Source organism: Antrostomus carolinensis, unplaced genomic scaffold (assembly GCF_000700745.2).
Source record: "Antrostomus carolinensis isolate BGI_N321 unplaced genomic scaffold, ASM70074v2 scaffold13949, whole genome shotgun sequence".
Lineage (NCBI taxonomy): Eukaryota > Metazoa > Chordata > Aves > Caprimulgiformes > Caprimulgidae > Antrostomus > Antrostomus carolinensis.
The window spans coordinates 27,523-54,909 of NW_010339337.1; the positions used below are offsets into that span (position 1 = coordinate 27,523).

The window sequence follows — 27,387 nt, forward strand, 5'->3', positions numbered from 1 at the left end:
GTGATATATATATTTATCTAAGAGGTGTGGTGGGGTCATTTGGATTCTCTCCTGTCCATAAATTAGGCAGCTCTTTCAAAAATATTACTATAAATTGCTAGCACTTAACACTATTATTTTCCAAAGTATTTTACAAATATAAACTAAACTTTACAATACACCATTAATATAGGTCAATTGATGTTGTAATTGTGTTTTACACCTGGGGAAACTGAGGTAGAAATGTTAAGTACTTTAACCCAGGTCACTCGAGATTTAGAACGCACAATCATCCATTAGCCCTGCGCTGAAATCATAGGATTACATCCTTGCCATATTCCCTCACACAGGATCTATCGATAGCCCATTGGAACCAGTGGGGAAAAATGCCAGATTATGTCAGCCAGTTTCATGCCTGAGTTATACTTCACATGTCAAGGCTTGCATCAGCTGCAGCCAGCTTGGATTCAGCATGAAGCTTAACTGTGGACCTCTGTTGGTTGCTTTATGGGGAAACTATTGTTATCAAATGTAGATTTATTCTCCATACTTTATGATTTAATTCTACATAAATAAATTGGCTAAAGTGTACAAGTGAGACCACTATTATAATAGGCTTTATAGAAACATTGTGATAACATGATGTGAACATGAATTACTCTTTGCAGGCCTGATGAAAAAATCCTCTTTAAAATCTTGTTCAGTCTTGCATTCTAAAAGATGACCTTTTACCCTAGTCTGGACACATCCTTCGCAAGCTAATTCTAGTTTATATGAAGATTGCTTGATTTAAAACAAGTATGTTAATTTAATGCTGTCATGAATGATGGAGTTTATGGTCTGAGAAGCTGACAGCTTCTTTGCAGAACAGCATAAGCAAAAGTAATGTAAGCTTCTCCAGACCCAGACTTTGAATGACATGTCATCTGCTTTTTGTGAGGTACATTGTGAGCTTCAGAAAGTGAACTTACTGCAAGAGAAACTGTAGAAGATCTTGCCTTCCTTTTCCACCACAAAGTGGTTGAATTATGTGGATTACTTTTGAAACCTCTAGTTATCTGGCACTGAGATTACACACCTAGATTTGGTACAATTCTAGCCCACAGTCTGGAAACTGGTCAATGGCAACTGCTAGCTTTCATGTAAAATGATTATGTAAACATCAAAATATAACAAAATGTTTAGTTTAACCCTGTTTATTAAGTTGACTCATTGGGAACAGTAATATTTACATTTCAAGCCTTGTTTTCTTCCCTGAAAAGTTTCAACCTCCTGGAATGTAATTTTCATCTACTTGCCCTTTCTGCTCTCCTGCTACCGCAGCTGGATGCAATGTTCTGCATTCAAAAGATGATTGCTTATTTTCTCTAGTATGCAAACCAATTAGCTTCTTGGGGTAGAGTTACAGGGTTGTAGGGATAAGGACATAAGTGTCTGTGCAGTACACTTGCTATGTATGTGGGATGCTTTAGACCCACAGTGCAATGACGTGGTATCCAACCAGTGTGTGTTCAGCATGTCTAGCGCATTCCAGGTGTGTTATGATTACTAACATGCATAGATCAGTTAAGCAAAAGCCATTTGTCTAATAAGGGCCCAGGTGTCAGTCAGCCCAGATAGAGCTACTGACTGATTCTGACAGAATTGGCTACTTTGTGCCTTAAAATGGGCCTCTCCCTGTCTGGTCTCAAATGTTCTTCACCAATTGTGAATAACGTACAGAACTAGTATGGGCCGCTGCCTGGTGTTCAGTCATTACCCACTCCCTGATGATTTCTTATTTGCAGCAATATTTTCCAGCAGGATAGGAAATAAATTAATCATGTCGTAGTTTCACAGGTTACCCTGCTTTGAGGAGGGTGGACTAGATGAGCTCTCATGATGTCCTGTAAGCTGAGTTACTCTATGATTCTCTCTTTGTATCTTCCTGTAAGAATTTAACCAAAAGCCCGTTATCTGCAGCAACCAGTAACTGTCTAGTGAAGTGTATAAGGAAAAAGAATGTAAAACTTAATGTTGCCTTTTCCAGTGTGGTTTTCACTGTGTCTTTCAGCAGTGATGGTTGATAAGCCAGAGATGGTATATTTTTTTTCTTTTTAAAGAATGATTCTGCTCTTGAGGCATCTTGTTCGGTTTTGGACCCTGTAAGCATTTGGCATATCCTTGTCACAGACCTCTGTAGCAAAGTATCCACCCACAAATACTGTGCCTGAAAACACATCACCTTTTTTTTTTTTTCCCCCAGAAGTTTTTGTCTAGTTTTTGTAATTATATGCATAGAGTTTTTAAAATTCTGACTTGTGTTTGTAGGAGCTGTAATACGACCTTTCTGAATCTCTTACAGATAAGAGCAGAGCAGTCCCAAGGTGCATACTTCTTGCCCGAGTTTGCACTTTCTCCACAGGGGAGTTTTCTTGAGGATACTACAGGGGAACAGTTCCTCACTTACCGTTACGATGACCAGGTCAGTATGCCATCTGTGAAAATGATAGAGATTGTCACATTCATGTAACTCTGAGATATAGATTACTGTAAAACAAATTAAGGAACAAAATGTGTGTTATCTTTTGAATGTTTTATCATTCAAATTTATAGCAAATTGAATGATAAAACACTATACGAAATTAAAATTATGGCACTTAATTGTAGCAATAATAGATCAAAACCACTTATGGAAAATATTAATAGGCTGTAGTAGAGGGGTAAGCAACAATGTTTTAGTGATGTGTTAATAGATATTTATAGTTAGTTCTGTAGAATTAGAAGTTATCCTTTCTGTGAATTGTTTGACCTATCCTGAATTGTTTTGTTTCATGGATAAATCAGTGTAAGGTAGACCTTGCATTTCCCAGCTTGTGAAAAGTCAGCACATTTTATTAGTTCATGAAGTTTTCAGAAGGGAAGGTTGAGTGAATTGTAGAGAAACAAATGCAAAGTGTAATAATGGATGAAGCAGAGTGTTTAGAAAGAAACAAATTATGTATTTTAAGGTTAAAGATCTTTAATGCTTTCTCCAGACCCATAGAAAAATTGTGCTAAACATGGAATATAGATACAAATGTAAAGAAAGCAACATGAAAGAAATGCTGTTAATCTTGGCAAAAGATCTAAAGTAAACCTAGGAAATGTGTGGCATGCTGTGGAAATTTACTCATAACACAATGTGTTCCAGAAGTCAGTTGAACTTCACATCAAAACTGTCTGAATTACATTCATAGACACTTACAGTATGTTTCTTAATGTAAGAGAAGGGAATTTGTTAGGAAATACTCCTTGTAAAAGAGAGAAGAACCAAATTTGCCCTGCAGTCACAAGGTATGGTTCTGTCAGGTGATTGGCAGCTTTATTTTGAAAGATGGTCTCCTTGCAGGAGCTACTTTAAGACAAATAGTTTGCTCATCACTGCTCTAAAGAGAGAACTGAAATTAGTTTATTAAAGCTTTAGACTTAGTATCTTTTTAGGAAGACAAAAGGAAGCAGAAAAGATACAACAGTAAGCATGCTGAGCTACTGTAAATTATTTTAGTTTAAATATATTTACAATAATTCATACTTCTGCTACCCTAGAGGGTCTTGATTATCAACAGAAAAGGTACTTAGATAAGATGTCTCCTGGACCAAACACCTGGGAAAGCAATAAGGACAGTAAAATGCAGCTGCAGCTCTGGCTGCATTTAATGATAGCAGTTGAAAAACCCTGTATATAATATACCCTTTGATCAAAATAGCTTCCATTAAGTGGAGAACATTTTAGAGAAGATAAATCAAATTTAATAGAGGCATAGTCTGTGTCTTTGAATAGACTGTTTGGACTATGCAAGTAGTGTAGCTGATTAAAAGCCAAAATGAATCCCCCCTCCAAACCCCTCAAATACCAGCATAGCTCTATACAGAAGCCAGTTCCAAGCTCAATTCCATTTGATGGCAAGTTTTCCATTAATTCTATTGGGATCTGAATTGGATCTGGGATATGGTCAGCTTCTGTTCTTTCACAAATGTGATCCAGCTTTGAAGCCTTCTCTTCCCAGACACTTAGTGAGCAGTATGAAATGAAGTTTGAATTCTTGGAACTCAAAATGGTGCTAAAACATCAGAATGTTGAAAAGAAAAGCAACTGTGTTAGTAGTAGTTTCTTTTGAAAGGAAATTCAGTCTTTAAGTGTTCATTATTAAAAAATATGAATACATTGAATGGAGATGGGAACTGATCTGTATATCTTAGTTTACCCTCCTGTAAATAAACCAAGAATTCTTCAGTAAATAGAAAGATTATTCTCATTAACTTTATAGGACATTAGTCATAGGATTATAATGGTGTACAGTTGTAATTTACTTATGCTTTTGCTTAAATGTTCATATAAAACTCAATTTTAGCATGTGGTCAGACTGAGACAGAAAACTTGTTTTTTTTTCCTTGTTTTACATGTTTCGTTCTACTCTTTCATATGACACTTATTCTATGAATGGAAGGAAACCTTAAACCAGAGGGTGAAAATCCTTCATTGGGTAATTTCTTGAATTTTTGTAAGCTGGCACGAATAGGCTTGATATGTGGTAGTTGTGATAAGGATATGCAGGTAAATAAACAGTGAAATGGGTGTGCATTGAAAGGCCATTTTTAATTACCTAATGTGTCTGACATGGAAAAGGAATCACTATGGGAAGATTGCCACATAATTTAAAACAATGCAGTAGCATCTTCTCACACACTTTAATTCGATGTCAGCAGTCCACTTTCTATCCTGTCCCACTGTGAAGGTGTGCTGACTTCTGGGAAATACATCCCTTCCTTTTCCCTGAACACCAGCACTGTCCTGTGGGCATCCCTACAGAGTCCTGGTGTTCCTGTACATCCTAAATTCCATTACTTTAGTTGAAAACTGGAAAAGTGAAATAACCTTGTGCACTTGACCCCCACAGAGCAAGACATCAGTCTTACCCTATCTATTGTGAAGATCATATCTCCATTTGTATTCATGGAAGGGAGCGGAACAGAGAAAAGGGATGAGAAGCTCCTAAGACTGTGGCACAGGGGTGGGAGGAGAAAGTGGGTCACAACATCAGTTCTTTGACTAGCTGACAAGATGTCAAGGCCCTGACAGGAAAAATGATCCTTCTGTATCTTCCCAAGTGTGCCCTTCCCCTTCTGCACTGTTCCTTATATCCAGGCCAATAAAATTTCCAGTTTGTTGGGATAGATGGATATTATTTTTGTATAGCATCATCATCAACGTCGTCATGATCCAAAATTAGTTTCCTTACATCCTCCAAACACAGGAATGTTTCAAAGGGGTTTTCTTTGGCTATTGTGTGTGATATTTTTCAAGCAGGGAGCCAGTTTAATCAGGATCATTCATTCCTTTGTTAGTAAGTAATCTCAGTAAAATAGAACTAGCTGTTATTTAACGATTCAAAAGTATTTGCTATCTGAAAAGGCGAGCTTACAGTTTGAAATGGAAGATGATAATGGGAACACACTGTACTCTTTTCTAGCCCAGCAAGATTACATATGGATTCATGTTATACATGGAAGACAGTACATTTTGTTCTGGTTTAATCTGGCAGTACTGCGCTCTCATTTTTGTATGGGATTGCACTAACGCCTTTGCATATTCAGTTGCTATGTGTATACTTAAGAATTACACACAGATGAAATTCTTTGGCTAGTTATTTTCAAAATTCGATGAATATATCTTTTTTTTACTCCCCCTATGACTGTAGAAGAAAATACCTTATAGGACCTGATTGGATACTGCCACCTTTGTTCACTGAGGTAACATCTGGACAGAATGGTACATTATAGTTTTGACACATTTACTACTTTTTCTTCAGGGGAAAAAAAGTGATTCAAAGCAAATACTTTTGAGGACTCCCAAAGAACAGAAATGTAGATATGTTTACATTGAGCATTTTCCTATAGCTCCTGCATTGTTCAGCAAGCTCTGTCTTGCATCAGTGCATTGCGTATTGCATTTCTAAAATTCAGCTGAGTCAATGTAATTTAAATCTAACTTAGTACCAAATAGATTTTGATGTGTAGCCAAAGACTTTGTCATTAGAAATTTGAGACTGAAAAAAAAATGCCCCTCTCCTATCAATCTTGACTGAGTTTTAAAATAAATATATAAGTAGTAGCCCTTCCCCTAACTTTAAGATATGAGTTGAACCTTGCCATAAGGAATAGTTTCCTATTTTTTTTCTGATTTCTTTTGGCTTTTCACCTTTTCATCTACTATAAGGAATTTTTTTCTTTTCCAGAATACTAGTAGTACTGGAAAGTTTTCTTGCAGAAATAAAATGTTCTTGTTTTCTGACACTTAAGGTATTGCTTCCAAGTATTAAAACCATTCCATATGACGGACCACCAACAAGGACAGCAGTGAAAACTTGGTTGGGCTGAGTATGTTTGAAGTACCTTTCTACTTTGATTGGCTGTCTAAAAAAGACAGCTCTTGGAGGTGGGGGGAAAGGAAAAGAAAAAGAAAGAGAGGTTATCTTTTAAATGAGAAAATGTTTGCTTGACTAGTTACCTTTCTAACTGACCTTGCTCCTTCTAAGTTTTATGATCTTTACCAATTTAAACTCATAACAAGGACACTCTGATTCTAGAATTAGACATGTGGCACTAAGTAGTCCAATCTTGGCAAAGAAATGTAGTGTTTCTAAACAAATTTTTTTTAAAAAGAATCCAGTCAGGAAGAGTGGTAAATATTGGCATCTTGAAACCACCCAGCAAGCAATTAAAATAATGAAAATCTGTGCTTTCAGACTTGTGAGTGTTTAGATATGTGAGGTAAGGTAGAAACCAGTGAGTCTGTTTTCAACTAGATTTGCAAGTTGTAATACACAGGCTGAGGCTGATGCAGTTCTAACTAACCTTTCTTTGGGTTTGCTAGAAAAGTCTGCTATAAAGTGGGGGCCAAAACTGGGAAAGTAAACATTCTGATAAATGCCTTGTCCTCCACAAAAAGAAATACTCTGGCTTGGTTTCTGCTTTTTCAAGGGGGTGAGAAGGATGGTATTTAAAAAAGTTTTTTTTTTAAAAAAAGCATTGGAACCCAGGATCTAGATGACTTAAAAATTGAAGCAGAAATAAACTGATGGAACTTATTATTCCAGGTTTTGGGGTTTTTTTTAGTCAGCCAACAATAAATGCTTGTTTGTTGTGTAATTTTTTCATATGATATGAAGTAAACTATTATGTGGATAGAAGTTGTCTTATGGATCCAGCTGGGCTGACAGCCATTTTTCCACCAATTTCTCTCTCCTGCTTTCCCCACTCCACCTGCTGATGATTGCCATCCTCCCTGGTCTGCCTCTGGAATGGTATGTGAGTCACTGCCTGGTTCTGAGTATCAGCTGCTTGCTGGCTTCTGCTCCTAGTCTGAGCCTTTTTATTCCATTGCCAGCTAATTTGCCTGTAAATCACCAGTGAAATGGAGCTAGAAATTTTGGGGCTTGGAGATGAGTCATGTAAGGGACAAACTTATTTCAAATTAACACATCAGTGAAGACAAGCCCTAATCTTGAGAAGGGAGTAAGATTTGTAGTTAGTGTCACTCCTGCTACCCAAGTACATAAAGCTTCAGCACTCTCCTTTTGAGAAGGAGACAAACTTTTGTTATGTACTGTGACATGACTTTTTTGTTGATACCTTGAAGAAGCATTCAGAACTGTTAAAAAAGACTTAACATCTTGAGTTTCAATGTCCAGCTTTTCATTTAAAGATTGTTTTTGGAATGAAACAAGCTGTTCTCAAGTGGGCATAAACTATTTCAGGTGTTTTTCTACAATGCAAACCTTCCACCAACAAACACTTCTGGTGGTTTCATTTCTGTATTCTGAGAGTGAGCTGGTAGACTCACTTTTGTCTAAGCACCAGAGGTGCAATTGCTAATACTTGGCTACCCAATATGTTTGATACTGTCCCGCATAGCATCCTTATCTCTAAATTGGAAACATGTGGGTTTGTTGGATGGACTACTCAGTGGATAAGGAACTGGCTGGATGCTCGCACTGAAAGAGTTGTGGTCAACAGCTCAAAGTCTGAGTGGAAACTGGTGACGAGTGGTGTCCCTCAAGGTTTGGTATTGGGACTGGTGCTCTTCAGCATCTTTGTCGGAGACATGGACAGTGAGATCGAGTGCACCCTCAGCAAGTTTGCTGACGATACCAAGCTGAGTGGTGCAGTTGACACGCTGGAGGGACAGAAGGCCCAGAAGGCAAATAACCGTATCCTGGGCTGCATCAAGGGAGGTGATTCTCCCTCTCTACTCCGCTCTCGTAAGGACCCACCTGGAGTACTGTGTCCAGATCTGGGGCTCCCAACACAAGAAAGACATGAACCAGTTAGAATGAGTCCAGAGGAGGCCACCAGGATGATCCGAGGGCTGGAGCACCTCTCCTATGAGGACAGGCTGAAAGAATTGGGGCTGTTTGGCCTGGGGAAGAGAAGGCTCCAGGGAGATCTTATAGCGGCCTCCCAGTACCTGAAGGGGCTACAAGAAAGCTGGGGAAGGACTTTTCATAAGGGTAGCTAATGACAAAACAAGGGGAAATGGCTTTAAGTTGAAAGAAGGTAGGTTGAGATTAGATATTAGGAAGAAATTCTTCACTGAGGGTGGTCAGACACTGGAACAGGCTGCCCAAGGAAGTTGTGGATGCCCCATCCCTGGAAGTGTTTAAGGCCAGGCTGGATGAGGCTTTGAGCAACCTGGTCTAGTGGAAGGTGTCCCTGCTGATGGCAGGGGAGTTGGAACTAGATGATCTTTAAGGTCCCTTCCAACCCTAACGATTCTATGATATGATTCTATGATACCTGAATTTCACTATTATGTTAGAAATACTCCTCTTCAGCTGAGTAAGGCGCTGACCTTGCAGTCCTTATTCAGCTGGTAGTAGACTGGCACAAATTCCACTGACATGAATCCTGCAAGTGGTTCCATTCTCTTACCTGGACGTCTTGTGTAAGTAACAAATTATGAGGTCAGGTTTGTGGTACTCCATACTAATCCTATAGATATTAATAAGGAGTTTTAAATCATATTCAAAGAGTTGAGAGTCATGTGTTTGTAAGGCTGTGTTAAGATAAAATGTGTCATTTGGTGTTTCTGTGGAAATCTAACTGAAGTTGATATTAGGTGCTCCCTAGTATTTCCAATTCTTTTGGGTTCTGGTTTTTTTTTTTTGCTACCTTTATTTTTTGCTTGCAGGTTTCATTTCGACCTCCTTATTTTTAAGAATTAAAAAAAATATTACCTGGATAACGAAATTAGCTGTGTAATCAAGTGAAATGTGTTTCTGATTTGGAGTTGGGAGGCAGGGATTAAGAGCAAATGAAAACCACTTACAATTTCAGGCAAAACTACTCTTACAGAGTAAGAGTCAGCATGTGTAAGTTAGTAGGCATGATCCTGTTCAGACAGTACTTTTGTTTGGGCTCATTGCTTGCCCGAAGTGTGTGGCTAGCATACGCGCAAGTAATTATACCATTAGTGATATATTCTTGTGTGTGATGCTTAGTGAACTGAAAACTCTTTTAACATCCTTTTGTTTATTGGCAAAGTGGATGGGGAACTGGCACTTTTGAAAGCACCAACATTTTAAGCTCAGGGTTTTGTTGTTCTGGGAAAATAGGTGGAAGTGCTGTGTGCAGTAATTTTTCTTTGCGCACCAAGAACTACAGACTTGTTTGTATTACTGCATTAGTCCCAACCCTGCCAAAGGTCTCTGTGTGTAAATCGTACTTAGAGAAGCCAGCAGGTCTGTACCTTATGCAGGATAAGTGCTTTCATGGGGAATCTGTAATAACACAATTTCTGCAGAAAACACGTTTTATATATCACTTCAATTTGGATTGAATACCTGCTATGAGGCTGTAAACCTATTCCACTAAATTCTGTGGTAGAACTCATTGGCCTGGATCCTTAGTCCTTCTGTGGCTGTGGTAATACTGTCCTCGGCAGCTGGCAGAGGATTCCCAGGTAGCAGAAGCAGCCCTTCATTTGCAAGTTCCTCCCACAAATGACTTCTCAGGGAAGAAAGAACATAACCTTTCAGATGTTTCTGCTATTCAGGGTCCACTGGGTGCTGGATGGATACTGAGGCTGCTCTAATAGATGATAAAAGACTATACAGGGATGCATAAAGCTTAGCCATATACCCCTGCTTGGAGTGGTGTTGAGAGCAGCTTGGATGCAGTATGTGACTGAACCCGCTGAATTTTGTAGAAAGGAGAAGCAGATTAGAGGAAATATCTATTTCTAGGGACTGAATGAGAAATAATCAGGAGTATCTTTTCTACTAATGGCAAATAGGACTTATTTGCTCAACCACATTACTTTCTTCTATACTTATATTCTTCCTTTTTTCTGGGATGTATCTCTGGGGCCTTTATATGTTTATTCAGGTTGAGGGTTGGTCTATATCAAAGCAAAAAACTTTAAAGTGCTTTGTTTTTGTAGTGTCTCTGCCATGCACATTTTTCATAAATAACTGAATTTTAACTCATTTGGTGTTCTGTTTTCTAAGGTTTTCAGTTTAGAGTTTTCCCAAATAAATTTTTCAGTTCCTAGCAATAGATTTAAGATTTCCCCCCTCTGCCCCTTGACCTAGAAGCAGGCAGAAGGATGTGTACTTGGGCAGATGTTCTACTGTAAAGTCTTTAAGTTAATTCTGCTATATTGAACTAGTAACAATACACCTGATGAAATGAATTAACAGTATTACAGTCTAGACATTAATTTGATGTTCTTTACTGGAGAACAATGACTAAACAGCGAGAGATTGAAACAATGTAATGTGAATTTACCACTGAACTCCTTCTGCCCCCAGTGCACCCCCCAGCAGCTGGCACATGCACTTATCCAAGAATTTTGACATTGATAAAGGCTTAGCTTCAGACTTCTAAATTAAGACTGAAAGGTCTGGAGGCAACAGAAATGATCCCATGCTTACACAGCTATGACGCACCACTGCTATCATCTATCAATAAGAGTTCATTGAGATGTAGTAGAGAAGTGCTTCTAAATCAAAAAGATATATTTCAAGTACTGTAGGAAGCAATGCTTGGAACTGGAAAGCCATTCTTCAGATTGTACATGGAAGAGTGGTGGTTTCAGGCTGATAAGGCCCAATGGTGAATTAATCAGTTTATTTACACTACATCTTACTGGTCTCAGTCAAGACCAGAACAGGTTGTATTTAGTTTTTCAATAATATAGGTAAAGTTACTGAGCTTCTCAAGCTGTTCATAACTTAAGTTTTGCACAAATAGGAAGAAAAAATGTATTTTCATCAAAGATAACTGGGATGAATTGGGTTTTTTCTTCTGTGCTGCTTCTGCTACAGATAACATTAAAAGACCTGTGAGAGTTTATAGCAGCTTTTCTCTGTTAACATGGAAAACCTTAGTGCAAAAATAAAGGAAACTTCAGTTTTACTGGCTTTGAAATAATGCTGAATAAAATGCTTGCTTGATAAAATGAATCGTTCTGTGTAAAGTATTCCTGATATCATTCTGTTGTTTTGCAAGGCAGTGGGTAAATTAAATGGAATTTACATTGTAGAGCATATGGATAACTTCCCTCACGTCCTTGACAGTCATCCTTCCAGGCTTGTCCAGCATGGAGAACAGATTTATAGTACAGGTTGGATGTCACAATGACCTTTTTAGTGGAGATGTACTTGAACCTAAATCTCTTCCAATTTGTATGCTACTAATGTGGAAGATGCAGTGAGAAGTCTGCTTTTAAAAAATTGCGTATCATGGCTTTGTTTCTAGAAACAGTTAAAATGGTCCTTGATATCATCAGCACTTGTGTAATGAACCAGCCTTGGGACAGCTCAAGAACCACCTCTTTACTACTTCAAACAGTTATTTTGCTTCACACTAGTTCAAAATTACTATCGGTGTTGCCAGTAAACCTAATTTATTTCTACTGAATATTAGACTTCAAAAGCTATTTGCTCACAAGGAAGAAAATTACATACATTAATTACCAATTTTGGCAGTAACAGCAAAAATCGTAAATGTACACTTTTGAGAGGATCACTGCTGACAACTGTATTTATTATTTTCAGAGCTTCAAAAGTGTAACAGGTTGTGATACTGTAAGATCTGAAGCATTTTAATGCTCGTAATATGAAACAAACTGTACCAGACTTCACAGCACAGCTTAGTAATGTGCTGTTGATATAATAACAAAATAAAAGGACTGTCGCTTCTATTTCACAGCTTTCAGCAACTGTCTTTTCTGATATCTAATTCAATAAAAGTGTGTTTATGGGATGTCAAGTGATCTGGCTGCAGCATGGAAGGAGTGCAGGAAGGACGGGAGCTCTTCTCCATTAGTGACTGGATGCTCAATCTTTATCCTATTTTATAAACAACTGTCTCAGTTTGTGAGGGGGATTTATGCCCTTGTTACTTGGTTACGTTAAGAGACTGATAAGGTAATGATTGAAAAGGAAGAAGGTCACACATCTATGAACAGAAGAAAACACTGGTTTTGTTACAGAAAGCAGAACTGATTTGGCAGGCAGGTCGTAGGACGGGCAAGAATGAGCTTCAGGATCAGAACAAGGCTAGGTAGAAGAAATAGTATAAGAAATAATATCTTCAAAATCAGTTTGGCTTTAAAAAAAAAAAAACAAACCACGTGCTGATTTCAGAGAGACAGAAGTAGCTGTAATCCCCGATTAAGCATCGTGGTGCAGTGTGTTTCAGGTGTCAGGATGTGTGTGCAGCTTCCCAGCAGCACTGTGGCTGAGCCTAGCCTTGGCAGCTTATCAGCACTTGACTTAGGAGTATAGAGGATAACCAGGGTTTTCAGTAACAGAACTGGGAGAGTGTTTCGTATTAAAATAATAATAATAAAGTATATGGAATTTGTTATTCATTCTTTCATGTTATGAAAGCTCAGTGATTTTTTTTTTTTTTTTTTAATTCTCCCTCTGTTTTATGTATGGAAGTTACTTTTCTGTTTGGGCCATGGTATAAAAATTATTGCTTATTTTCTAACCCTTTAAACTGTTACCGACAGGAAACCACTGAAGCTTTGGGTGCAACTTCCAGTATGCAGGCTGTCCTGGGAATGTCAATAGATCTTTTTGCATGTCTGTAACTATTTACAGAAATAAATGCTTGCATGTGATTTGAGGCAGTGGTTGAAGGTGCTCAATGCTTTGCTTGAGTGTTTAGTGTGGTCTTTGGTAAAGAGTAATATTATACTTGAACATTAGCCTTCAGTACTTTAATGTACTTGACACAGATTGTAGGTCCCACGCAAGAATTCCTTTTCATTTTCTGTTTTGTGGTTTGAGTTCCCCTCTCCTTTCCTATAGACAAGCAACTGTTAAGCTGATTCTTGGTCTAGAAGGAGTGGCAGTCAGACCTCTGAGAACTGGAAACAATCTGGACTTTTTTAATACTCTGAGACTGTTAGACTTGACCTCTTGCCACTTGAGCCTGTGTGATCTAGCTATATATAAATGTCTTATTATTAGCAAAAAATATTTTTTTGTGTCATCATGCTGTAAGATAATGTATTTTAGTACTTTGGTGTAAGCCTTTCTTCGGTTAACAATTTTATGATGCACAAGAGAAAAAGGACTTTAGAAAAGGCACCAAACCTTTAGCTGATTTGCAGGTTCATGAGGCAGACTGGAGTATTTGCACATGGGTGTGACAAATTAGTAGTAATATGCTGCTGTATGATATGGGATGTTTTTGTAGCTTTTAAAATAACCCTTGGGAGATGGTTGCAATTGTAAATACAAGATATGTTCTCCTTTACCTGGTTATTTAGGCTTTGGTCCAAAAATCATAGTAATTTCAGTAGACTTTGGATCAGGTCTTAATTTTTTTTTAATACAAAAGAGATTTGCCATTGATTTCATGCAGATTGGATTCAAGTACCCCAGAAGAAATTTTGTAGAGTGTTAGACTACGGTATTAGTGGAAAATGGGATAGGTGCTACAAAGCACAAGCATCATTGCAGTCTCAGGATTCTGCAGAGAGACAAGTTCACTTTTTTTTTCCAAATCTGGTGTCAAAAAGATGTGCAACCTGCTGTACAGTAAACTGTTAGTTTAAACCAACTGCTGGAAGATTTGGTGAGGGTCACAGAATTTTCTGACTTATACAAGCAAACCTATTCATACCCCATGAATGCTGAAATGAATCCTATTTTGAAAATATTTGTTCTTTTTCATTAATTATGTTGTACTCAAATCACATCGCAAAATATTGACAAAGTGTGGTTTACTACTCCACTCTCATGCCCCATCTTTTCTAAAAATATATGCACTTCCTTAGATGTGTGGCATAGAGGTCAATGATCTTCCTTTGTCTAAATGTTATGGTTTTATATGGCATAAACCTGAAGAAACAAGCAGTGCTTTTTCAGACAGCTCATATAATGCCTCATAACATCAGTACAACATATCATGGCACAATACCTCTTTTTGTTACACTGTTTGAAGAAAAAAAACCCCTTAAACTATTAAAACCCTTAAAATATTACTTACAAGAAATGCAGTGCATTGACTTGAATGGTTTTTTGATGTTACTAATAGGTGATGTAAAGCATATTCAAATATCAGGCTATAACTGGGTAACTACCAAATTTGAGTGCTGGTTTCAGTGGTAACTACTTACATTAGGGTAATACTGCATTCTAATGTATGAGTCAGAATTATATCCTGAGTATCTTATTTAAGTACTAGGGCTAAGTTTTAAACTTGCCCTGTTTTTATTCCATTTGAAAAAGAATTTGTTCTTTTTGCAGATATTTTTATACTTTACAATGAACTTGCCAGTTAATGTTCATTCCTCTTCTCCTTCCATATTTAAGTTGTAGGGTAGTCTGTTTTTCTCATATTTTCAGTTTTGCATTCTAATGAATGAGGCAAAGAAGGTGAAAATACTTCTTATGAATAGTCCTTTTTCTATGTAAAGTAACTTACTTTTAATGAAGACTGTTGCCCAAAAATTCAATTTAAAAAGGGTGTCTTTAGAGTGTCAAAAGAGATTAGCATCCTACTAAGATATAACAGTAATTTAAATGATCTCCTGTACTTTGCCATGTAAGAGACCAAGGTCCTGCATACTGAAGGGAGGTTTTTCTGGCAGCACCATGAAGTCTTTCTGAGAATTGGTTCTACATATGTTAATATTTTGGTGAGAGTGGACAGAAAATTTGGAACGCTGTCTAGAGCACATAGGTTAGATGACCTCTCCTGCACAGACCTTACAGTCTAGGGCCCAAACACTTATCCACATACATAACTTAATTCTTGTGAGGACTCCCATCTACGTCAGTGAACTACCCACATAAGTAAAGATGCACATGTGCAAAAGCGTTGACAGGATCGAGGCCTCGTTTCCAGCCCTGTTCTTTGAAATTCCATGCTTAAACTCCTGTAAGACCCTGAAGAGAGAGCACCTCTTGGGAAGATCTGAACATCTCCCATTCGTATTGTAGTGAGTGGAAGTTGAAGTCACTTGTGTAGTATGATGGGGCCAACAGGTCTTTCTCTTTCATAGCTCAGATGTGTACTGATTTAATAACTCCCATTACTCCAATATTGTCATAAAGCTTACCATGAATTGCAATCACTAGTTTACATTTTAAGCATTACTTTTTCTTAAATGAGCGACTTTAAACCATTTTTGCAGATTGACGACATCAGAAGATTTTCCAACTTAATGAAAAAATCCAAACGACCGCGTAATACTTTCAAAGAACAGACTGATGGGAGCTGGCCTGTTGTCAGAAAAATAGTGTATGAATTAACTTTGCTACGTTTTGATTTAATTTAAAATTAACTTACGGTTTGTTGACAACATTCATATTTCATAGAATTAGGTGTAGGGTGCAAGTTTTCTGTGTTTCCTACCATGAAGAAAAAAAGCCATTAACTCTGACATCTGTTTTTAGCACTTTCCTTCATATTTTTGGATGAATGCCTGGCAAAAGCTGGAAAGTGACTAAGAGATCAACCAAGATGGCCTAAGGGCCTGTTCCCAGCTGGTACGACATCTGGAATGTTATATATAGTGGATAAATTCAGAGTTGTAGTTTCATAAGATTGGTATTCAAGCATTCGGCCTACAGCAAAGGAAAGGACAGTGAAGCTGACAGCATGCGTGGTGCATAATATGTCAAGGTGTCTGAAATATAATTTGCTGGGTTTTCACTTTCATTTTGGCAGATCCCTCATGCTTATATATAAACTTTCATCTAGTATTGTTTTGAACCCTTACAAAATAAAGGGTGAAGTCATATTGGTATTATATCCAGAATCTTATCTTTTCACTAAGCTTAGAGTATGTCTGGGTTTCTTTCTTTTTTCTTAGGGAAAAAAGTGCTAAAGACAGATTTTTATGAGCTGACTAGAAATAACTTAAGCTGCTACCTTTGCAAATTTTAAGTATATGCAGTTTTTACAGTGAAGATTTTACAGAATCATAAACTATTCAGGAATCTGGACTTGCACTGTATGGAACCATACTTGCAAGATTTATGTCTCAGAAGGCCTGTTTGTGTTTGTTTTGTTTTTTTTTTTTAAATTTATTTAGGGTTTAGTTAATCTTCTGACTGTCTAATCTCCTAGCTGTAATTAATGGCTAGAAATGCCCCACAAAGTTGCAGGCAGGGATCTGTGGAGAGCCACCTGCTTATAGCAGCTCTGGACATGGTAATGGGAGGTCAAAAAAATGAGTAGTCTTGTAACACTAGTCTGTACACTAATCAGATAGTATGCTTGCAAGTCCCTCTACCTCTGCATTGCCTTTTAGTGTCCCAATATAAGGTAAGCATTGCACATGTTTTGCATTGCAGCCCAGAAAAGCAGATAGTCTGTCTGTAGTCCTGCAATGGGTAAATCCATTTACGTGACTGGGGCCGGACCATGGTGCAAGGCTGCATCTGAGAGAGAGTTTGATGAAGTGTCTCTGTGTGGGGCTGTGCTGTTCTGCACATGATCTCTTTCTGTTTTGCAGCACTGTGGTCTTTTCTCTCAGGTCTGCATCTTTCCTGTAGGATGCTGGAGCAGCGGGGAGTCTGTGAAACTGCACTACTAATGTGTAGGTCACAGAACTGTGCAAGGGAGTGTGAAATGGAGGAGAGCGCAGTGTGTGAAACGTAAAAGGGCTGCAATTGATAGAGAGGGGTGAAATGCAAGGTCTTATTCCTCATTTTTTTTAAAAAGGATGGGCTTGATAATTCCTCAGCACATTGTGCTTATTTCTATATTATTTATTACTATGCAAGATCTTGTAGGTGAAGACAAGGTACTTGAATATGATTTGGTAAGAGACCAGAAGTCTAGGAGGAGATAGACCTAGAGTGGGGAGGAGAGATGACTTTTGCAGCTGCACTTTGATAATGGTTTAGCTTTGGAGGTGGGAAGGCCAGATCAAATGACTGCAGCTGTCAAGGCAAAAGCTGATTTGTCTGCAGGGTAGTGTCACTAATTGCTTTTTAGCTGGTGGGAATGTCAACAAAATTATATTTCAAACTTGTGAGTGTGGTGCAGGTATATGTGCATATAGTATAACTGAAGCTTAAGAGACTGACATCATACAGAACAAGAACAGTGTGGGGTGTTCATTCCTTAATAGTACTAACAAGATAGAATTATTTAGTTGTTATATGTAGGAAAACAGAAAAAAAAGGATTATTACCTTGCAAATCTTGGGACTTTCTCCTTACTCTTTTTTGTGTTCAGCCAAACTTGCTCTGTCTTAGTGAGTTTGGGGATAGCCAGTAAAATCCCTGTTGATATCTACTGCTTTATTCTGGTATGCAAAATAATAGTAACAAAATCTAATTCTGTTCTTTTAAAGTAACGTACTTTAAAAGAACATATATTCTTGTGAGAGGAACTTAGCACCTTCTATCACAGAATGTGAAGTAATTGTTTCAGCTTTTTTCTTTTCCTTTTGGTATGATTCCACTTCTGTAGTACCTGTCATTACAATATTCTTTATCTAGTAGTGTTCTGAAGAGATCCAGTCTCAATGGATTGTTGGCCAACATGGTCATATTTCACTTTTCTGTATATAGATTGGCTATAGAATATTTACAGTTGACTCAAAATTTTTCATACTGAGTATCTTGACTATCTTGCCTTTGGAGTTGCTACAGTTTTCTATTTTGATCTTAGCCCTTCCCTGATTCTTCTGCTTTTCTGTCCAGAGAGACCGTGCTTTCACAGGCAAGTCTCCAAGCACTCAGGTGGCCTAATGGGTCTTCCCAATCTCAGACAGACTATAAATAATGCATATTTAGGACAAAAAAGTGGCCATCAAAACCAAACATTATGTTAACATATTAACATGATGTTAGCACCAGTCTTGTGTGGTTTGTTATTTTTTCAGTAACATATTACCCAGTCTTACATTGCTATCTGTTAATTTAAAACTGGTATAATCTGCTGAAAATAATAAAACAAACAAATAATGGTATTGGAAATGAGAGAGGGGGCTCTAATTGACAACTTTAAATCTGAAACTGCTACCTGTGTTCTTAAGCTTTTATGCGTTTGGGGCCTGATCCTGTCCCTGTAATACAGACCAAACTTGGTGTGTCGCTGTTATCTGTGCAGTAAGAGATTATGTGAATTCAGTTAAATCATATGGATTAGTTATTAGTTTACATAAACAGTGTAGACTTAGTTGGAGGAATACTTTCCAACTGAATGAAGGATCTGCTTGGTTCTTGGTTTGAATGTAATAAACGTGTTAAAACAGCTGTAGACTTTCTAGAAGAAACCTATGGTTATTTTCAACACTTTATCTATTAAAGACCATTTTGTATAAGATTTTATAACATATTATACTTTGGGCATGAAATATTAGTACCAGGAACAGAAGGATTTCCTCTTCTATACACAGCTCCCTGCGTAGCTTGTTTGGTAAATGAGTTAGAGAATACAATATGAATATAATGTTTCTAGATTGTCTCAATAGTTTGTCCCTACAATGACAGAAAGCATTTATGCATGCCCCTTTGTATCCATTGCACGCACCTATGTGGATGCTGTTATTTTGAAGTGAAAACACTATCTTGTTATATGTATGTTATGTATTTATTTTTAAATGAAACAATGCTACTAGTAATCATGTAAACCACTCTGGAAGTGGCATTTTACCAGGGTATATGTATTCTTGTCTTCAGGAGCTAACTATTATTTGTTATAATTGAAGATGGCGGCAAAACTCAGAGAGCTTCAAAGTAGTAACATTGTGGGAATCTGATAAGAATTTTGTATAGAAGTTTGAAAGAGCCCTGGATGGAATCATAGGTCTGATAGCAGGAATTTTAAACAAGTCTGTCAAAACAAGGGTGGTACCAAGTGGCTAGGGAATAGCTAATGCAGTACTGAAATACATAGAAGGGAAGGAGCCAGGAAACTCTGAGCGTGTCTGTCTGATCTTAAGCGTATAAGGATGTGGAATGTTTTTTGAAGAAGAAATAATTAATAACATAAAGGTAAATGGAAAACTGAAGAAATCTGATTTATCTTGAAGATCAAACTTATCCTAACTCATTTTATACCTTTCTTTTTTTCCTTAAATGAGGGGAATACAGAGACCTCATTTATCTGGATTTTGGTAAAGCCATTTGATGTAATGCCATACTGGAAATTAAAAATTAATGTAGAGGAGATGTGCTGTGGTGTGTGAAGTGGGAAATGAATAAAGAATGGGAGAGGAAGATAATAACTGACTGTGCCGAAAGAGGAATGCTGGCCTAGAGAAAGGTTACACACAGAGTCACTCTGGGACTAGAGCTGCATAATGTTTTCATTAATAACTGGGACAAAAAAAGATTTACGATTGGGCTCATTACACTTTATGATAAGATAAAGTTGGGAGGAACTGTCAACACAAGTGCGTATGAGAACAATACAGTAATAACTGGATGACCTTGAAGATGAGAGTAATAAAACAAAGTGTATTGTCATACACATAAGGACCACCAGCAGAAGTTTCCTCTGGAAGATCCTAAGTGGAAACAAGGCTATGTAGAGCTCATTCTAACTTACCAGTACTGCTAAGGTCTAATATGTAAAATAACATTCAGAAGAAAACAGATACAGAGAAATCTTATCAGCGTGATTAGTGAATGGACAGCTTATTTTATAACAGGTTTCTTTTATACTGGCTGAAGGAAGGTGTTGATGACATATGATTACTGCCTGTCACTGCGTGGAGCTAGAAAGGAGAAGCAGTAGTATTTAAAGATACTGCGGGCACCGATAAGTGTATTTACATTCAGTTAATCTTACTATGGAAGTTAGAGGGAGGGTTTCTTGCCCTCATGTGAATAAGATTCCGAAGTAGCTGCCCAGCAGGAGTATTGATAGAGGGAACAAATTCATGTTTCATTATGGTACACAATAATTTATAGAAATGTGATGCTGCTGAGAGTCTGTATTTGGAGCCTCAGGAGCTTCATTCCAGAACTGCATTTTTTGGAGTACTAGTTGTGAGGAAAAAACACACCATGCTGGTCATGCAAACATATTTGAGTAGTTCAACACATTAGCAGACAGGAGTGGTATCTCTTTAATGTTCAGTTAGTTTGTGCATATGTTATTTTGTGTGCTTTAATAAATATTTAGTAACTAATGTATGAAATTACCAGTAGATTCAGGAACATTCCTGGTCTGTGTTACTTGCTGAAGTATTTGTGCATGGCTTGTTCAGATTTTTTTCCTTGTTACAATATTTTTTCTTAGCAACCTTTATCGTTATTAACCTCTTTGTTTAAAATGAAATTCCTTCCATTAACCCAACATTTCATAGATGACATGCAGAGATGAAGAAAATTTCCAGCCGTTTGTTGCCAATGAGCAGTAATGCATATGCATCCAGATACCGTTCAAGTTGGTTTGGCAATAGCACTGTAACTTTATAGGTTTATATGCTTACACTAGGATGGTTCCTGCTGTTTTAAGTATTGTCCAGAGGGTATATTTTCTTAAATGAAAGTTGCTTGAAACCATTCATTTTTTTGTATGACAAGTGAAGGTATCAATTACTTTCTCTTATTGCCTGTATGGAATAGGAAATGTTAATGAAACTCAACTTCTGAACTTCTTGATTAGTAAATTCTTGGCCACTACGTTGAAAGATCATTACTGCTGATGAAGCAAATGCTCCGTTTTACACTTTAAAGGTCACACACAAGATGCAAAAATAGGTAATAGGTAAGTAATAAAAAGGGGAAAGTATTTGAGAATATGTATGATGTATTAACATTTAATCCCAGTTGTCATTAAGCATGATATTATGGCAGACCTGCCTTCTCCCTCCTTTGTCCATCTCTGTTCTTTTGTCTAGCCTTATGTTTTCTGCTTAAAGATCTGATCCAAAACTATTGAAAGCAAAAACATCGGGATTTCACTGTGAGAATTCTTCTACTGAATTCAGTGAGTCTTATTTTAAATCATGAAACAATTTTTTTTTCTTTACATAGAGATGTGATATTTTATAGCTCCCATGTTGCAAGCTGTTGCACTGAGACTTTAATGTGTGTAGTGATTACAGGATTGTGCCCCTGGGATTCTAGAAAAACAGGAGATTGACTGTAGATCCATTTTAACTCAGTTCTGCCTCTAAGACTAGATTCATGCTGAAGGAGAGTGAGGCACTGCTGATTTCCAAGGCAATTAGACTCTATTTTACACGTTATATTTTTTGAAGGATCTGGCTGGTAGTATGAAAGGTCTGTATCAGTTAAAGGCCATGTACTTTAAATCTTCTTCCCTCACGTATTGTATGTTTGAATTATATGTTTCCCTTAAGCCTAGAGATTTTATCCAGGGAGTCTCCAGACCTGTTTTTTTGTCTTTCTTCTAATGTGCAATTAAGCACCAGGCTTCAGGTGGGAGGGTGACAGCTAATAGCTGGGAGGCATTAAAGCTTAACTGTTGGTCAGCTGTACCTGACTTTTTGTGGAAAGTGATTAAAACTGCTCAAATGATTTTTCTGAGATGAACTCGCTGGAGCGTGGACAATGGTTTTGTCTCAGCAAAACCCTTTCTCTTCTTACTTTGGAGACAAATTTTGAAGATGGTTTCTGAGATAGAAGAGGTCCTTCATGACACTGTGCAGGGAGATAGTGTTAGGTGTTCATGCAGAATTACCAGACAGGTATGTCCTGTGCCTGAGTCATTACTTCTACTTTACCCAGCAGTGTTTTGGCCTAAAATCATAGATAAGATAAAAGGTAATACAGAAGCGTGGAAGGAAAAACCTTGTGTTTATCTTAGAGATATTGCCAGTCATCTGCCCTCATATAACTCTGACAAGTTATGGGGAGTGATTTTTGGTATTCCACATTTCTGCCAAGCAGAGAATCATATGAAAATAAACAATTTTTACCACTCTTAATGCTTTAATATATCCTTAGAGTTCTTAAACTATCATTTGTAATTTTTAACTGGAAATACTTATGTTTGTTATTGTTTGAATGACTTGGAAACTTACTGGCATGAGCAACATTCACCCTTCCAGATGAAAAAGGAATGATCCACTCGACACAAGTAGCAGAGCTCCTCTGCACAACCTTAAAAATCTTCACTTTCTAGATAAGGTCATTTAAGGATATTCTGTGTTTGCTCACATTTGAGCAGAAATTACTGTTAAGGCTGAATTGAGATAAGAGTTTGTCAGTCATAAAATGGATGGCTTAAAAATTGGCTGGCTATTATGACTACTTTTTATCTGTGGCCTGAACAAGGAGTATGTTTGAGACATCCTGTGTGCATTTTCAGATAATGCCCAAGACTTTTATAGGTGGTGGCTGAGTAGACAGGGTGATTAACTGGGTGCCCCTTTGCTATTTGGGTCTAGGTGACTTCTCTGACTTTGTGTCTAACTGCTTAGGTCCTTTTTTAGTCTGATCTCTTAGTAAGACTTAGTGTAGAGGATGTGTATGTGCCTGTGTCTCAGCTGTCATGTAATTTATTTTTTTTTTCTGATTTAATCCAAATTTGACAGAGGTGTGACAGACCCCAAAAGACAGTTAAGTTACTGTATGGTTTGTACAAATAGACACTTATATGGAATGGAGACGTGCTACAAATGCCCTTTGCTTGAGTGAAAGACTGCAGCGTGAGTTGTCTCTATTAGACATCAGAGAAACCATGTGGGATCTCAGCCTCGTTATACAAATCCATGGAGAACTTGACTTATTTGATTCAGAGATGTGTGTAAAGTATTTGTGAACATGTACTAGCTTATATGTGGCAGTATAATGAGTGACATGCAAATGAACCCCTGAAGCTGGTTATGGATGCAGTACTATGCAGATTGTGAATCACAGTATTTCTCATTTCTCTTGTTTCTTTTAGTGTGAGAATGTATGTTGTTGGGGTCAATGAAAAGCTCACTGGCAAAGTTAGATCTGCACAGATGTGAGGAATTTGCTCCATCATTCCCAGAAAGCTGCATGAGAAGAAAGCACAAGTGCAGTATCTCACCTGTACAGTTTACCTCACGGCATCAAAAGCCAAGATTTTGATGCGTATATTATCAAAGCCAAATACATATAGTATCTATCTATAGCTCTTATATATTGGGGGGTGTGTGTATACCTTCACTATCTATATATTTATTATGCTTCTTTCAGGAAACACTGTATTCTTGTGGCTAAAGCACAGAAGTAGCCATCGATTTTGGATATATTCTCACATTTCTGATTTTGTCCAGGGTTTTTCTCTAGACCTGCCAGGCTCAGGTGTTGAATGTTGACTCTGCAACTGGCTGTTCCTTGTGCTCCTCTGCAGCTGGATCTTGTTCTCTGCTACTGCGGGGCTGTGGTCTTCCATCAGTGACTCCAGACACAGCTGCTCTGGCAGATCCTTTCATCTGCACTTGGCACTGGGATCTCTGAGCAGGGGAAGGGCCAAAGCAATGTATTCTGCTGCTTTTGGTTTGTTACTGAGTCAGTAGCTACTAAAAGATGTTTTACTCTCTAGCCTAGTACTGTAACCTTGGCACGTCGTGTGAGCCAAGACAGTTTTTCTCGTGTCATGTTGCCTGATGTGCCAAAAGCTCTTTCTCATGTATTCAGCATGACCCATCTCATGCATTGAGGCAGATGAACTTTGAGGCTTGGATCTGATGTCATGTGAAAAGTGTGAAGCTTTCCGAATTTAAACCCAGACAACTGTAAACTACTTTGCATGTTTTGGCCTTGTAGGACTTCAGGGTAGGGGGAGGATTTGTTAGTCCGTATCTCTGTGTAGTTATATAGTGCTTTTATAAAGTCCTGTGAGATCCTGGATTAGGTGGTGCTACACAAAATTCATAGATCTCTTAGGTTAAGATGTGTAGATGTGGTGCTTAGGTACATGGTTTAGTGGTGGACTCGGCAGGGTTAGGTTTACAATTGGACTCTATCTTAAAGGTCTTTTCCAACCAAAATGATTCTGTGATTATTACAGAATATTTAAACCTTTCTCTGAACACTACTCTGTGAAGAGTTCTAGAAGTATATGTGCCGCTAAACAAAAATACCGACATTGGAAATGGCTTCTGTGTATTTGTTATTTTTGCATTATTTTAAGTTTTTCTATGGGCTGTATCATGAGAATACAAACTTCAATGTATGTTGCTTATTATTAAACTGGAAGTGCTGTCATTTCTAAATGGTGGAGTACTGAACTTGGGAGGTCTTTAGCTTTTCTGATATTGATATTTTAAAAGCTTCATATGTATTTTGGTTGGAATTTTTAATGAAACGATATCAGATTGATACTAATGTCAGTTAGAAACAGATGTGGCATTTAACACAGCCCCTCCAGCCAAGGTATGGACTGATAACTGAAGAATACATGTATCCGTGAAAGGAGCTGATATCAATCTACTTGGATACTAAATTCATTTCAGGCTTGTGTTAGGAGTCCCTGACAGAAGACTGGAGGCAGTGTATATGTGTGTATGTGTGTTTTTGGGGATTTGCAGTGGTTTCGATGCCAAATCTTTTTGTACTGCTTTTTAAAAAGAATTTTTCAAAGGTACATCTAGAAATGCAATCCATTAACTAATCTTTAGGTAGCTTTTTAGAGAGTCTTTCCTTTCTGGCAAGGATTACGAACCTAAATTGGGTTATCTTTTCTTGCTACTATGTTTTCCTAGTAGCAAGCCTCTATTGTGTACATGGGATTACTGGGCAAGCCTTTGGGCGTCTTTAATACAGTGTTAGAAGAGCAGTGCATGTAATTGCTTAGGATTTAATTTTTAAATAAAACTTTTCTCTTATCTCTGTAATATTTTTTTGAAAAAACTACCACTTGGAGGTAGTCTGGCTTCATTTGAAAATGAGAATTAATTGACTTCAAGGCAGTAGTTTTTAATACATTGGTTCAAAACCACCCACTAATGAGCTTCAGTTTGATTTATAAAACAGTTCTCTCTTATCATACAAACTTTAATAGTTAGCTTTTGTTCATGGCGAACTGAGGGAATGAAGTAAGTTTTCACTGAGACAACACTACTGAAATAACAGAATGAACGAGCTATTACTGAAAAGAGCCTTAAACATAAATGTTGTGATTGTGCCAGGGCTAATGTTTGAGTTTATGAAAGAATTTAGATAAGCAATATGATGCAATGCTTTCAGAATGTAGAAGAAAATAATTTTCTTCTTTGAAGCAAAGGAGTCTGACTCATTGGTTCGAATGTGTGAACAAGAACATGAAAAGTTTGTGTATGGAAGATTAGTAGAACCCACTGTGACAATTTAAAATGTACAGTTTGGGAAATAGTCAGTATGGATAGGCTCGGTTAGCACAATTAAAGAAGTTTGCAGCCTTTGGAGCTTTTATGGTTGTTGTGCATTTCTGGACGTGCAGGTTATTGTTGTGCCCAGTTTTCACTTGACTGATACTGCAGTAGTTTTCATGTGAAGACCTCCTCTCTCTCTAACTAAAAGCCACTCAAAATTGGATTTTATTCAGCAGAATGGATCTTGAAGACTAAATGGAAGCACCAGTTAATGCAGAATGTATCTACCAGGTCACCCACACTGCAGTTTGCTGTGTGTAAAAGGTTGCACAGGCTGACAGTTTGCTTGCTGGCATTTGGTTCTGTTCTAAAGCACATTTTCACAGTACAGGTTTGTAGACAATGATTGCAGTTGGCGTTGGCTGTAATCCAGCAGTTGAGTTCAGCTGCAACACTGCTGTGGGCTGTGCTTCGTTTTGTATGTTAAAGACCTGGAGGTTTCTGGGGAGGGTTCTCCTTTGCTTTAAAGGGTGGCTTGAAGCTTACATAATCTGTCAGGTGAGCTTGAGTAGTTTTCACTGGGTGATGCTCTCTGTTTGAGTAGATGCGTATAATTTCCTGTGTACACGGGTTATGTAGAAGGCAGAGCACTGATAAAGGCATCAAAACCACACAAATAGCATCTAAGATAGTTGCTATTTTTCTGGCTTCATAAGGAAGAACTTAATGCTGAAGTCCATGGTAGTAACCTTCGGAAAATCTGCCTATGGTTGACTGTAAAATTACTTTAAATAGCTAGAATGACACACTAATAATAAATATTGTTGTGATCACAAAATTGGTCCTTGTTTTTCCAGAGACAGCAACATATTTCTAAAAATATGTAATTCAATCATAATTCCTCTGTATAGCACAGGATGTTTCCAAAGAGTTTGGAGTGAAAGGAAGGAGGTATGGATCATTCAGTGCAGACTGGGGACTCTGCTTTCTGAATAATTCAGATTGGATGCAGTTACCCCCACTTGGTCTGTGAAGATATTGAGTTCTTGCTCCTTGCAAATGGAATGCTTTTATCTACATTTCTATTTAAGTAGGTGCTGAAATAAAGATTAACACAAGCAGGGTGGAAATGTACTGTATATGGCACCTCTTCCTCTAGGACAGGAATAATGCTACAGCAGTATGACTAGGTAGCTAAAACTGGGATTCTCAGACTGTAAGGCAGATATTGCTGTTTTAGATAGAGCAAAAAATCCATTGAAATCAGTGGATGGAAGGATACAGACCCATATTTTCTGAGTCAGCAGGGTGGACAATACAATCTGAGAAGAAAGGCAAAACTTTCTCTTTTAAAGTCTATTGACTACAGAGTTTGAAGAACTGTGATACTAGTGCATCTATAAAAGTACATTGCAGAGAAATGAATCAAGATGTACACTTTAAAAAACCTGTAGAATTTGTGGTACCTTTCAAAGGGACAATAGAACAGACTGACAGGAAAAAAATCCAAACCGTGTATTGTGCCTAATTGCTCCAAAATATATATATTTTTTTGTGTGTATATAGGATGACTCATATGGTGATAGGGATTAGTGTCTTTTATTCCAGTCATTGGTTCAGAGTGAATAGAGATTATTGTAATTCCCTGAAAGAATCGGAAG

The 27,387-nt window shown here is 37.6% G+C and overlaps 1 protein-coding gene across 1 annotated transcript in view; it reads left to right on the top strand.

The window, feature by feature from the left end:
- The window catches only part of ADAMTSL3 (ADAMTS like 3), a 158,399-nt gene that overhangs the window by 26,393 nt on the left and 104,619 nt on the right, over nt 1-27,387 (top strand). Inside the window, 1 exon segment of the mRNA XM_010175808.2 lies at nt 2,324-2,443. Coding sequence (XP_010174110.1) covers nt 2,324-2,443 — 120 coding nt within the window.